The sequence below is a fragment of the Bicyclus anynana genome, chromosome 14 (assembly GCF_947172395.1).
Source record: "Bicyclus anynana chromosome 14, ilBicAnyn1.1, whole genome shotgun sequence".
Classification (NCBI taxonomy): Eukaryota; Metazoa; Arthropoda; class Insecta; order Lepidoptera; family Nymphalidae; genus Bicyclus; species Bicyclus anynana.
Window position 1 is genome coordinate 14,891,716 of NC_069096.1, and position 15,426 is coordinate 14,907,141.

Below are 15,426 nucleotides of genomic sequence, written 5' to 3' on the forward strand. Positions count from 1 at the left end.
AACGCAGATGGCGCCATCAAAGCTGGTGCCTTTATAACTTTCGTCAGTGGCGTTTATAGCGGAAAATTTAAAAGAAGTAGCGTGTTTTAAAACAAATTAAATCTTTGAAATTTGTTGACACGCTTTGAAATTTGTTTTAAAATTTGAAAAAAATCCTTTAAGGTTTGAGACATTAAGGTCGAATGTAAAGTGTATCACCTTAAAGTAAGTATGTAGTACATTATCTAATACGAATGAATAAATTTATATGGATATTAATGGTGTTAAATGTTTTCGATGTGTAAGTTTACCTCGCCCCCCTCAAAAAACGACAGACTTTTTTGTTGGTGAATTTGGGTGCGAAACAAGTCCATTCTTTTTAATGGTCTAAGGATTTGGTGCATTTTAACTTAACTTGCATTTTGACTTTGTCTGTGGTGCACATTTTTGACTTGACGTTGACGTTTGTGTTTTATTTATGACTTTTTAGTTTTTGTAAAATTTGTCATCTGTGTTTGTAAAGTTGTGAAGAACCTACCCTTTTTGTTTTGGTTTAAAAATCATGAATGGATATAATTTTGATTCCAAAATAAAAAGAAATTTGTTGTAAAATGGCTGACTTTGCGAATGCCACAGAGGCGGCATCCTTAGCTGTTTCTTTCGATCAAGCAGGAGAAGTAGAAAAAGCGGTAGAATGTTACCGAACGGCTGCAAGACTTCTCGACAGGGTTTGCAGTCACGTATCGCCGGAAAAACAAGTAGATCTCCGGGAGAAGGTGAAGGAGTATATGAAAAGGGCCACCTTCTTGGAGGAACAAAAAGGTATTCCATAAATTATTTATTTTAAAAGTTTATAGTATGTGATGACTCATTGGATTTTTGTTTATAATTATCAACCAATTTTTATTGCATTACAATGATGCTTGTTACATACACATTTGCTTTTGTAAATTGTTTTTTATGCATGTAAGTACATTTAGTATTTGATAAAAAGAGGTTTCCCCGTTTGTCATATCATAATCTTAGTGTTGTTGGTTATTGTTCTACATTACACGGTAGACACTATATGTTATGTATGTTGTGTTGTAAAAATTTGATATACTTATAATTTTTTTTTTGAATTTTTATTATTAATTTTTTATCATAATTGTATAGATCATAACCAACATGGTTATGATCGTATACAATTATAAAAAACTAGTCAAAAATTATCATTCAAGTAAGTAGATAGTGGTGTAATTTAGGTCCATCAGTGAGGAAATAATTAAATTACCTAAAACAAAAGTGATAAATAATTTTTTTATTTATTTATTTTGAAATTAAGCGTAACTATTATGCAACGTAACCACAGTTAGGTTTACACTGATTATTATTATTAACTATACTAAGTATATAAATAACCAAAAAAAAAAAATCAAAAAGAGAAAAAAAAATTAGCAGTATTTCATTTCAGATTGCATACCTGTTTTCATAAACAGGCACTATAGTTTGTCAACTTTGTTCGTAACACTCCCGATAGTCCGCGCGGATGGGGGGGCATGTAGTGATTGGTCACTAAGGGTTGGTTACTATTTACAGATAGAGCCCAACAAGAAGAAAGCGAAAGGGTGTTGCAAAAATGCTACTTCCTCATGCAACAAGCGCTTGATGCAGATGAGGAGAATCTGAAAGACTTGGCGCTGCAGCTTTACACCCAGGCAGTGGAATTAGCTGTTAGTGTTGTGAGTACATTTTTAACTTCTTTGTTCTAGGGCTTATCATTTAATTTTTAACACCAAACTGATTAATGAGAATGAAAGAAGCAAGGGTAATAGTAACTGGAAGGACTTTGTTTTTACTGCGTACCCCTACAGGAACGAGTCCTGTTTTGTACTGTTGAAACATCAGAGACCTTAGGCCCCTGGCCCACAGCGACTTTTTGTAGCGATGCAGTCGCGCGTTTAGCAAATGCGCGCCATGGGTGAGGGGCCTTAGATTGTCTAGATCTGCCTGCAGCAGAACTTGCCAATTGCCATCTATTCAGAAGGTTATCTTAGAATTTTTTGTGTAGCCCCAAAAATGGATAAAATGTAGATAATTTCTTTTAGAAATTCAATGAACCAGAGATCAGTTCAAGGATAAAAGGTTTAGCAGTACAGGCTTTAGACAGAGCAGAGGAAATAAAGGGCATTAAAAAATTGGACATATTATCCATTAGAGACCCTCAACAACCTGGTATGTAGCCTATATAATAAAGTAAGCCTTAATTTTATTGTTTATTTAAATTTATATGATACACCACACCTACAGTTAGTAGTGAGCCCAGCCACTAGTAGATGCCTGTGACTCTGTTTACTTGGAATTCTGTGTTTTACAAATCCTGCTGGAACCATAGATTTTTCAGGGATATAGCCTATGTACAGCTCCAATGTCCAACTTATGTCTATACAAAATTTTATTAAAATAACAAAAGTAACAGACAGACAGACATACTTTTATATTTATAATATTATGTTGTATGGATGATGATGATGATGATAATGTATCAAGCAGATAGTGTACCTCATATGAAAACTTCTTCTAGGGACATACATACCTACAATATGCTGTTCTTATTAGGGTTATAAGTGACAAGTATTAGGTATTTGCAGTCATCACCTATAGTCATATTATTCAAACAGAAATAGTTATGTATGTGTTAGTATTAAAATTTGAAATATACAGTTGAGCAATTACAGGCTGGCCTATGGCATAGTCTTCATCTAGATTTTGCCACTCCTTTGAAGAATGTTGTTTTCATTTTTTTTTTCAATTTAGAGTTCATAAATTGAAGCACATTATTCAAATTCACAGTATTGTGTGTTAATAAGATATAATAAATAATACTCCCGAACTCGAACCCAGGACCTCCGTCTTGTAAATCTACCTCGCATACCACTGCGCCGCGGAATCCGTCAAAAAACTGTTTATGAATTTCATACAGCGATTTTATCACTTTCTGCAGCAATGTCTCCAAACAGGGCCCAACTGCAAAGAGAACAGAGTGTTCACTTAAAAGTGACCGGCAAACAAGTGTACACACAAGAGGAAAAAGAAGTCTTACGTATGACCTCCAATATAAACAACAATTGTTTCTTACCGTTCATGGACATTGATCTATCGGAGAAGTTCCAGTACGCTCTGCCCTTTGAAGACAGGGCCAGTGAACTGAAGTTATCTTCGAAACAGGCAGCAGAGTTTGATGGTTGGATTCGACCACACGAAGTGTCCAGTGACCCTAAAATGATTGTCGGAGATCATGTCGACTGCTTCAGTATAAAACAGACTGTAAGTTTTGAGAGACATTTTCTTAATCTTTGAATAAGATTAAGTGGGTCCAACATGCGTCAATGAAATCTAAACTAATATTATAAAGCCGAAGAGTTTGTTTGTTTGTTTGATTGAACGCGCTAATCTCAGGAACTACTGATCTGATTTGAAGAATTCTTTCAGTGTTAGTTAGGCCATTTATCGAGGAAGGCCACAGGCTATATATTATCTCCGTATTCCTACGGGAACGGGAACCACGCATGTTTAACCGCGCGGCGTCAGCTAGTATTGTAATATATAACAAAATAACGGAATAAAATAAAAATATCCCTATATTTGGATATGATGGGATGAAAGAGGAAACAAAACTTTGGATGCTGCACTATTGGTCGACAACAATATTTTTCGCTTTGCAAGATATGTTTTTTTATATACAAGTTGGCCCTTGACTACAATCTCACCTGATGGTAAAGACTTTATGTTGGTGACACATGCTGGGCTCACTATGTCTGAAATTTACAGGATACGCAGATACACACATACATACTTTTTTTTTTTTTTATATAAATAGTATATTTTTTTTAATTATTTTAGTATATATATTATATGTATTTAGGTTCTTTAAACGAATCAAATTTCCTTCCAGATTGTATCAGACTGCTCATTTGTAGCTTCGCTGGCAGTGAGCGCATTGTACGAGAGACGGTTCAACAAGAAGATAATCACCTCCATCATATACCCCAAGAACAAAAACAAGCAGCCCGTGTACAATCCCTTTGGCAAATATATGGTGAAGTTACACCTCAATGGTGTTAGACGAAAGGTGAGCATTTTAAGCACATTATTATACTCTTAGCTGTATGTACCACAGTCTTATCTATTGATATCTCAGACCAATTACCTTTTATTGGACTTGTATCACCCTCAAATCTGCCAACAAAATTGACAATTTTTGAGGGGAATAAGGTAAACTCACAAATCGAAAATATTTAACATCAATAAATATAATATCCTGTTACACTACACACAACTATAAATTTTAAATCTTAATACACACACATGTAATTTTAACACAATAGAACATTGATTATAGATGCAGTGTGTATGAACACTATTGATCATGATCATATATTTTTGACAGAGGGGTAACCTCTAGGGCATATCCTATAGAATGTAATCTGAGATTTATATTGATGGAAATATTGGAATAAAAGTAATCTACAGACCATACAGTAGGGTTATTATGCACCTGAGTACCATAAAAATAATGTATTTTTGTTTTTGCAAATCTAACATTGTGTTTTCTCTATTGCTGTCCTGGCTAAACGGTTGTTTATAGGTGCGTGAAATATTCGCATAATTATGTAGAATTAATGAAATTAATGAAATTAGAAGGAAAAATATAACTAAGTAGCGATTGATGTTTGAAGAGTTATAGTCGACCAACATAAAAAAAATACTCTGAGCACAAAAAGCTAAGCATGAGCAAGTTAACTCAGAAAAAGTGAGAATGATATATTTATTTTCTATTCCATGATACGGGGTATCGCAATTGGTATTTTTGTGCATTATAATTGATTAAAGTGCCAATTTAATCTACGGATCCCTACACTTCGCGTGGCCGGAAACGCACTTGACCGGTTTTTATCTTAGTTTTTTTTTCATTAATTTAGTTTTTACTTGTCTAGATAATAATCGACGATCGACTCCCCTATAGCAAACACGGAAGACTGCTGTGCTCCTACTCGAGCAATAAGAATGAGTTCTGGGTGTCGCTGTTGGAGAAGGCGTACATGAAAGTGATGGGAGGTTACGACTTCCCTGGCTCTAACAGTGTAAGTAAAAATATAGTTTTTTTCATTATTTTAAAAATGCTCTAAAACTAGTAAAAATATAGTCCTCTTAAATATTTTAGAAATGCTCTAAAACTAGTAAAAATATAGTCCTCTTAAATATTTTAAAAATGCTCTAAGACTAGTAAAATTATAGTATAGATACCTTTCAAAAGGCTTTAAATATATGTATGTTGGGGTTCCATGGTGCTGGAATGACTGATCCACCATCTACTTGCTGGATCGAAGAATTTTAGCTGATAGCAGGGAACTTTTGTACAGTGGCTGCTCAAAAATGTGGTGTTTGGAAGGCCAAACAAGAGGCTTATGTCCAGTGTTAATGATGAGAATGAATGGGGAAAAGGCTCTAAATTCACCACTTTTGAATCTTTTGTAGTGTTCTAGAAAAGAAGCATTGTTATCCATAGTAATTCTAATTTGGTGATTCTATTAAAATCTATTATTTGGTGATATCTTCCATATAATAATTCAATGAATGGCTAACAGCCAGTTTCTTCATGTAAAGCTAAAGTAACAGTAAAAGTAGTAAGTAAAAAAGAAGACTTTATTTTTCATTGAATAAGACCGTCACTTTTGATTTATGACGTTACTTTGACTGTTACTTGCAATGAAGAAACTGGCCAGATCAATGAATAGAAGAACGAATGAATGAATTTTGTACAGCAGAAGAATAAACGAATGAGTGTATGAATTACCGATGATTGAGTGAGTGAGTGAGCGAGTGAATGAATTAATGAGTTCGTTTGCTTTTACGTAGAACATAGATTTGCACGCACTAACGGGTTGGATACCGGAGCGGTGCGCCATACGTGACGGCGAGGCGGATTTCAACGGAGACGCTCTGTACGAGACGATACGCAGTCGCTTGGAGCGAGGCGAGGTGCTGGCTACCGTGGCCACGGGACCGTTGAGCGACGCGGACGCCGAGCGCACGGGGCTCGTGGCCACGCATGCGTACGCTGTGTTGGATGTGCGACTTGTCAATGTAAGGCTTGAGCAATAATAATTATAATAATTTGCAAAGGATCAATATCTTTTAAACAAAAAATATATATATATATATATATTCATAGTAGTCTTGGAGTAATCAAATAACATACTCGTACCTACATACAAAAAAAAATTGACTTGAATTGTCTGTGAATTGAAGCTCTACCCTAATAGTAGTACCCTAATGGAATAAAACGTTTAAATTGTCTGAGAAAGGTGTCTGCCAGTTTTAAAGATTGCAACACAGAACTTGGCATTGTTGGCAATATTTAAATATTATTATGCTAAAGTGATTCTCGTTGTTTATGTGACTTTATGAAATTACGCTAATTGGGTGACCTTGTTTGCCTCAGTTTCAACGCGCAGTTTATCAGAAAAGATAAAAAATAAAAGATATAAAAACGGTAGGCTATTAATTTTGTACGAACTGAATTGCGCCGTATTGTGTTGTAGCGAGAGTCGCTATCTATTTAAATGACGTTGCGGAGTGAATCTTCTGTACATGTACATATGTATTCTGTGGTGATAGTGCCATATCTAATGGTATACAACAATTGGTGTAGGGAGTGAAGCTGCTGAAGCTCAAGAACCCCTGGTCCCACCTGCGCTGGCGCGGGAACTACAGCGAGCTGGACACGGTGCACTGGACGTCGAGTCTCCGCGGGCAGCTGAACTACGACCCCGACAGCGCGGCGCAGTACGACAATGGGGTCTTTTGGATCGACTACGCGAGCATTCTCAAGTTCTTCGACGTGTTCTACTTGAACTGGAACCCGGAGCTGTTCAAGAATACTTACTGCATTCATCAGTAAGTCAATAATGTATTTTTTTTAGGGTTTACTATATGACACATGATTAGGAAAATATTATTGCCCGAAACGGTACTTAATAGAATCCCAAGTGTCTGCGATCTACTGGTATGATCTTATTGATCTTAATGGTATGGCCAAGGTTCCAAATGCATACTTTATTATATTATTTTTATGTCCCAAATGGTTTTTAATAGGATCTGTTAGTCACTGCAATTTGAGTGCTCAATGATTCCATCAAGATCCGAAGAGCTGTTCAAAAATCCCAAATACTGCATCAGTAACTTCGTTTTTAAAAAGTTTTTGTTAGAGGTTGGTTACTAATGGGATCATCAAGTCTATTGAGATATTTCAATAGAATGGAATGCGGTCAATAATTCTTAAAGTTAAGGGATTTGAATCCTTGAAGGATCCTCAAGTCTCGCCCATTTTCTTCCTTCTGGGTCGTTTCCGCACTTGGCCATGTGATTGGCCGTTGTACGTGAAGTCTCACCAATTTTCATTATATTAATAGTACCTGAGATATGTGATAGCCCAGTGGATATAACCTGTGCCCGATTCGGAGGCCGGTCCGGATTAAGTATCAATAGTGTCTGAAATTATGAAGGAAAAACGTCGCGAAGAATCCTGCATACTTGCAATTGTCTTAATTTTCGACGTGTGAAGTCTGCCAATACGCAATAGGCCAGCGTGGTGGTCTAAACCCACCTATTAGTCTAAACCCTCTCATCTAAAAGGGGACTTGTTCTTAACAGTGAGCCGAATATGGGTTGTTAATGATGATGTTGAATAGTACCTAGTAGTACTAGTAGATTATGAAGACGATCATGAGAAAAATATTGTTGTGCAGGAAATGGGACGCCGGCAACGGCCCCGTCAAGGACGCGTACAACATCGGCGAGAACCCGCAGTTCACTCTGCACGTGCAGGGGAAAGGCGCCGTGTGGCTGTTGTTGACGAGACACATCACTCAGATAGACGACTTCCGCGACAACAAGGAGTACATCACCCTACTCGTCTACAAGAACGGACGCAGGATATACTACCCCTGTGAGTATCTTCGTACGTCGTTGACCATTGTCTATGGGTAATAGGCCAAAAGATAACAAGTTAATTTTCATTCCATAGCAACGAAAGTGACCAATATTTATGTTATTTTCTTAAAATCTCATTTTCTCTTGGCGCGCATCTTTAGCCTATAGAATACAGATAAACGACTTTCGCTACAACAAGGTCTCACGCTGTTGCAGTACAAAAAAGGATGCAGGATATATTAACCCTGTATCTGTAAGTATCGATGTAGATTCTGGTCTATAGGTAAAATCACTCGTCTACAAGAATGGACGCAGACTATAGTACCCCTGTGAATATCTTTGTACGTTGTTGACCATTGTCTATAGGTAATGCCACCAGTAGGCCAAAATATAATGAGCTAACTTTCATTCCAACAAAAGTTAACTTAACTAACGAACAAAACTTAGCAACAAAAGAGAGCAATATTTATGCTATTTCCTTGAAATCTTATTTTCTCTTGGCGCGCATATTGAGGCTACAGATAGACGACTTTCGCTACAACAAATTCTCACGCTATTGGAGTATAGTTTCATTTCAAGCTTATGATTATTTCGTTATCTCTTGGTGCGCAATCTTGGCTTATAGTTAAACAACGTCTTGCTTTTCTGTGGTAGAAATGAGAAGCAGGACCAAGATTTTGGAAAAAAGCAGCATTGGGACTGCCAGCTTATATGCAATGTGCAATTAAATGAACTGAATTGAATAAATGAATATTATTTATTTAAACGGGTACATACCACGATAAAACGACGATTTTAAATGTCGATATTTCGACCCAGTTGCACCAGATGCGAAGTTGATATCAGCTGTTAGGGGCAGAATCGATCTACCCTCTTTCTAGTTCTTTTTCTTTTTTAACAACCTCGCGTTTTTGTCTGTTTAGGTAAACCACACTCACGACATCGTTTTTGCTGTTAGATTTTTCGCGGCGCCCTCTCGGTTTGCTTCTACCACCGGGTTCCACTCGCTGGCTTGTTTGAAACCATCTTGAATTGAATAATATTTTCCAGACGACCCGCCGCCTTTCATCGACGGCATCCGCATAAACAGCCCGCACTACCTGTGCAAGCTGATCGTGGGCGACTCCAGCGCCGACCGCTACACGCTGGTCGTGTCGCAATACGAGAAGAGCCGCACCATCTTCTACACCCTGCGCGCGTACGCCACGTGCCCCTTCTCCATGGCCAAGATCGACCCCTACCCGTACACTAGAACGGTGAGTGGAGTTATGTCAGACTTGAACGGTATGAGAAGACCAGTCTAGTGACCAGGTCATTGACCATTGGTGACCAGGACCATTGGTGACCAGGTCTAGTCAGTCTAATCAGGTTACAGGGAGCAGCTGGACGCTTACGGCTCGAGACCATGGTCTCGGATATCTATGGAAATATTTACAAGCTGCCTACGTCCAACTGTAGACGTTCATCTGTTGATAATGATGATAAGGATGATGGTGAAGGTTTTTTAGAAAAGCCCCACTTCAGTTTGGATGGGAATCGTCAGAACTAAAAATTTATAAAAAATTTCGTGTTGGGCACTACAGATTTAAAAGTTAGTTGCAATATTTGACAAAGAAACATAAACTTTTATAATAAAGATACATATCGGAGGATTAGAATAATTATAGCGTCATCTAACGTTAATTAAAGTAACTAATTAGGCACCGATATCTGTTTGAAATGTCAAAGAGTACGCGTCGCTTGTCTGTCAGTTATTCTGTGGACATCTGTCAGTTGACGATCGCAGAGAGAACTGTAGGCGGTAGCTCTCAGGTTAATTCAGTTAGGCACTTGAGATAAGTCGAGCCGGTTCGGTTAGTGGTAGAGTAGATAGTGAAACAATGAATTGAGCGAGTTATCGTTCAGCCTTTGCATTGTTAGTTGGCTGGGACCCGAGCGGAGAAGGGGAGTGTTAACTGGTTTTAAAGTGATCCCTTAACCCTACTGCCATCGGTTGCAAGTCCGAGATCCGCTTGTGCTTGACTCCCTGCCACACGATAGTTTATCCTTGTTTCCATCTAATAGTATCAGCATCAAGATATCCTTGATCATTAGTGTAGTTAGAGGGTAGGACTGTAGTAGTAAAGTGATCGTTCCGGTGATGATTATGATAGTGTTACCTTGTGTATTTGCCATCATCTGTTATTCCATAACTGTTATTCCAACAGATAAAAGGCGAATGGTCGGGCCCAACGGCGGGCGGTTGCGAGAACCATCGCCAAACGTACCCCAACAACCCGAAGTTCATAGTGACAGTGCCGGAATCTCGCAACCCATGCCACCTGGTTGCGCAACTCAAGGGGCCCAAGCAGTACCAGATGGGAGTCGACGCTAGGGTTGAATCCCTCGACGATCCCAGTGTCACTGCACCTTTCCTCAGAGAATCTTCCGGAGCTTATAGGTAAGGGATTTATTACAAAACCTTATACCTTCATGTCTGGTTATTATGCCATGTTAGGGTTACCCCATCGTACCTAGTGACGTTGTCGGGGTCGCGCAACCCGTGCTAATTGGTTGCGCAACTCAAGGGGCCCAAGCAGTACCAGATGGGAGTCGACGCTAGGGTTGAATCCCTCGACGATCCCAGTGTTACTGCACCTTTCCTCAGAGAATCATCTGGCGCTTATAGGTAAGGGATTTATTACAAAACCTTATGCCTTCATGTCTGGTTATTATTTCATGTTAGGGTTACCCCATCGTACGTTGTCGGGGTCGCGCAACCCGTGCTTATTGGTTGCGCAACTCAAGGGGCCCAAGCAGTACCAGATGGCAGTCGACGCTAGGGTTGAATACTAGGGTTAAATAATCTTAGATAGGAGCGTGAGCTGCCTAACTTTCAGCCTTCATGAATTATCAAGTCATGTCATATCATGTCATGCCATTTCATGTCATGTTATTCGTATGTCATGTCACGTCATGTTACGCATATTTCATGTCATATCATGTGATGTTATTTTATGTCATGTCATGTCATTTCATGTCATGTCATGTCGTGTCATGTCATGTCGTTTCATGTTATGTCATGTCATGTCATGTCTTTTGACGGCCTCAGTGGCGCAGTGGTATGCGAGGTGGATTTACAAGACGGATCCCTGGCTGGGCCGATTGAGGTTTTCTGAATTGGTCCAGGTTAGTTACCACCCTACCGACAAAGACGTACCGCCAAGCAGTTTAGCGTTCCGGTACGATGCCGTGTAGAAAACTAAAGGGGTGTCAATTGTCTTCCTACTAACAAGTTTGTCCGCTACCATCTTAGATTACATCATCACTTACCAACAGGTGAGATTGTGGTCAAGGGCTAACTTGTAAAAAATATCATGTCATATCATGTCATGTCAAATCATGAGGTAAGTCTGGCTATCGCAGGCTCTCCTAACTGTAACAATGTATTTTTTCAGATCGGGCTTTGTAGTTCTAGAACTACGCAATCTGCCCGCAGGTAAGTACATATTGACTCCGTCCACGTTCTATCCGGCTCAGGAAGGTCCATTCTTCTTGGAGCTCAAGTCCACTTGCGAGATCACATGCGAGCCCCGCAGCTAGGTGCGGGCTGGCAGGAGAAAGGTGGACACTTGTCATCTGAGGAACTGCAACTAGTCTTGTAGGCCAAGAGATCAACTAACTATGTACAACTTGGGGCCGTTCTTAAATTATGTCATTATGTTGTAATAATGGGAATGAATAAAGCAGGATAATATAGTATGTTTGTGGTTATAGTCACAAATAATGCATACATCGTTTCGTATAAATATAGATTACTGACGCCGCGCGGTTATACCCGCGTGGTTCCCGTTACTGTAGGAATACGGCGATAATATATATTAGCCTATAGCCTTCCTCGATAAATGGGCTATCTAATACTGAAAGAATTTTTCAAATCGGATCAGTAGTTCCTGAGATAAGCGCGTTCAATCAATCAAACAAACAAACAAACTCTTTAGCTTTATAATATTAGTATAGATGATATACCGAAAAATAACAAGTTAAATTGCAATCAGTATTTTCAGTTCACAATATGACGCCAGATTATAATATCACGAGTGAGATTAAAAACTATTTTACAATCTAACGGTGACATATACAATCGTCCTAGCAATTGTCAACGGTAAATCTGGTGTGACAGAAAGATAAATTGTCGACCAATAGCGGCGAAATTGAACATATCGCTCTCTCTTTCATCCTTATGACGAAGAAGATGGCGATATGTAATGATCAACGTAGATAATTATCTCACTCTAGGCTTTCAAGGAAGGTGAGAGAGGAAGAATCCTACTAATATTTTAAACGCGAAAGTTTGTATGAATGTGTGTTACTTTGTCTTTAACGGCGCAACTACTGAACCGATTTAGCTGAAATTTGGAATGAAAATAGATTTTAATCTGGATTAACACGCTACTTATCATCCCGGAATAATCCATAGTTACCGAGGGATTTGTATTGAAATTTCAGGCGGACGAAGTAGCGGGCGTCCGCTAGTAAATTATAAAATGCTTGCAACACAATTTAAGAATGGCCCCTTTAAAAGTTTTAGTGACCTTGTTTATCGAAATATCACATAAAGAAGACATATTTTATGACGAATTATGATTTAGTATTTATTATTTGAGAACTCCTACCTAAACTTAGTCTAAGAGACGAACACATTTTTGTATTTACAAAATATTATTATTTGAAAAGTCTCAATGTATTCAAAAACATTGTTGAAATATCACGTGGCACGTTCTATTTTATGTCACGTGGTTTTAATTATTATTTTTGTTTATTTAAAGACATCAATTACATTATTATTAAGAATTAATTATGTTCGGATATACGAGGTTAGTTTACACATACTTTGTTGCTTGCTTATTTAGCGTTTAATATCACTGTATACCGAACATTATGCATTTATATTTTTTTTTGTAACTTTATATAAAAAGATTTTTTGTTAAATTTTTATATTGTGAAATTATAAATAGAAGAAAATATATGTGTACGTTAAAGTGAATCCATATAATATTACAATAAAATTATATAATTTTAATTCAGCGCTTAAATTAATTCAAATTCGAATTTAAACCTCAATAGTCCAACGGTTAAGATGTTTCCTGAAATCTGTAAAGTACATTAAATTCAATTAACGCCTGTTTGCCTATTTTTATACATTCTCGTTTTTCAGTAACAGTTTAGTGCAAAAAAGATTTTTATTATATAAAAAATATTTACTTAATATATTTCCATCCGTCCATGTCTCTAAATCAATACGTTATTATTTGTTTTTTTAATTATGTATGCCTTTTTGAATATGGATTTTTTTATAGAAGTTTGGGGCAGTAGTAATTAGAGTTTGGCTAATGAAAGTAAGGTCTGGAATCACCCGCCAAATTTGAAAAAATATTTAAACAAATTAAAAAAACATGCGTTTTCATAATTTGTTTAAATTATTTTTTTTGTTTGTGAATACATTACTACCCATATTATAAGTATTAAACTCAGTTAATCCTATATTTGCACTTTAATTTTGAGAATTTACTTCGATATTTTTTAATTTGGCGGGCGGGTTCTACTTTAATTAGCCAAACTATTAGGTTACTATAATACTCATAGTCTCAATAGTGGGGATTGAACCTTAGACCTCAAAAACCTTTTAACTGTCGAACTATTAAGGTCCATTTAGTTAATATTTATATTTACTATTACGTTTTTAATAACATCGCACAATATTGTAAACACTGCTTTTTATAACGTGAAGATAATTGTATTGTAATGACTAATCTTTCTCCTGTTTGCTCCTATACTAGCTCCTGGTCTATCGCACTGTGATATTGATATGATATTGTATTTTAAAGATGTTTTTGACTGACTTTCACTATCGCTTGAGATACTTACTCTGTAGCGTAAGTAGCTTCTCGTAGAGTCCTTTTCATGATAGAAGTCTCGCAGTTAAAACCTGAACTAAAATTGACAACGCCTTACACAAATGACAATGAGCGACATTAATACATTAGCGCCGCATCTGGGGGACTTCTTTCATGAAAAGGACTATATCAGCATATTTTAAGGATTTACCTCCTCGTTATAAAAGAGGCGATATGGAATTTGGACCTACCTGTTACAATTTGGGTTGGCGGGGCTTAGGGTGATAATGACTAACGATCACTATTACACGTCAATAATAATTATGACAATCTGGCCTATTCACAGTTCTGGCCTTTATTATCAACCTATTAAAATAAACATCAAATCAATTGACAAAATATCATCTACCTACTGTGTGACATCCACCAGACATCCACCAGTAAGCAACGGATGACATTTGTTACATAGAATCTCAATTTCGTATATGTCAACTAGCATACGTCAAAGATAGTGATTTAACCTGCTGGTGAGATTGTAGTCAAGGGCTAACTTGTAAAGAAAGAATAAAAAGTTACATATTACGTATTCCATTTCAAAGTAAAACAATAGATATTCGATATTAGTTTTTTTTTTTTTTTTTTTACAAGTTAGCCCTTGACTACAATCTCACCTGATAGTAAGTGATGATGCAGTGTAAGATGGAAACGGGCTAACTTGTTAGGAGAAGGATGAAAATCGACACTCCTTTCGGTTTCTACACGACATCATACCGGAACGCTAAATCGCTTGGCGGTACGTCTTTGCCGGTAGGGTGGTAACTAGCCACGGCCGAAGCCTCCCACCAGCCCACCAGCCACCACCAGTTTTACTTGCTTTTTCCAATATTCAATAATTCTGATGCTTTAGTTTATATAGCTTATAGCTTTAGGTATAAGTGTATCAGGCGAAAGTGATGTGACAGTCATAGGACCGGAGTTCCTTTGACAAGGCATATAATGTCCGAGAGTCGACGAAACTTAACTTTTTTTTCGACTATTTTAACGCTAATATCAATAATAGTTAACGCCGTTTCAGCCGAAAGCCTTGTCAGGTTTACACCGGTCTTTATTGTAAAGAATTTATGGTAAAGAATTTTATGGAGCGTTATTAAATAGTTTTGATACTACCCCCTAGTTTCATTTGTCCCTGTGTGCACAATATCCGGCCGCTCAGAGATTGCGTTTCTGACAGGTCGTGATCGAATGAGACAAAGATATTCAATTTCAATTGCCTCGTTTTTCGTCTCATCACTACAAACACAAACAGTTGGAATAACCTTGAAACAGCGCAGTTCAACAACATCGTACACACCAATTCACGATTTACCGATCACCGATCACGACCTGTCAGAATCTCTGAGCGGCCAGACATTATTAAGTAATTATATTTCAGTTTGATTTTTGCAATCTGTTACGCGTTACGTTTTTGTGCGCAACCTATTCTGCGCACCTTTCATTCAACGCACAACAGCGTGCACACCCATGCGCAAGTTGGCGGGCGCGCATGCCTCGGCCTGCTGCTCCTTGGTTGCACACCTTTCACTTTTCAGGCGTTAGT

At 37.7% G+C, this 15,426-nt stretch overlaps 1 protein-coding gene across 1 annotated transcript; it reads left to right on the forward strand.

Annotated features, from left to right (window-relative positions):
- Nucleotides 1-476: 476 nt before the first annotated feature.
- On the forward strand, nucleotides 477-14,995 carry LOC112045036 (calpain-7). The gene is made up of 12 exons (XM_024081084.2): nucleotides 477-801; nucleotides 1,558-1,700; nucleotides 2,067-2,193; nucleotides 2,963-3,285; nucleotides 3,914-4,090; nucleotides 4,956-5,102; nucleotides 5,878-6,105; nucleotides 6,674-6,918; nucleotides 7,770-7,969; nucleotides 9,004-9,209; nucleotides 10,161-10,393; nucleotides 11,391-14,995. The coding sequence occupies exons 1-12, from the start codon at nucleotides 591-593 to the stop codon at nucleotides 11,533-11,535; spliced, it is 2,385 nt and encodes a 794-aa protein (XP_023936852.1). The 5' UTR covers nucleotides 477-590; the 3' UTR covers nucleotides 11,536-14,995.
- The last annotated feature ends 431 nt before the right edge of the window (nucleotides 14,996-15,426 follow it).

Excerpts from the sequence above, each read along its gene's own strand:
- LOC112045036 (XM_024081084.2), top strand. The coding sequence starts at position 591 with ATGGCTGACTTTGCGAATGCCACAGAGGCGGCATCCTTAGCTGTTTCT. Across the intron at positions 1,701-2,066 it reads TGGAATTAGCTGTTAGTGTT|AAATTCAATGAACCAGAGAT; the intron begins GTGAGTACATTT and ends AATTTCTTTTAG. Across the intron at positions 10,394-11,390 it reads GAATCTTCCGGAGCTTATAG|ATCGGGCTTTGTAGTTCTAG; the intron begins GTAAGGGATTTA and ends GTATTTTTTCAG.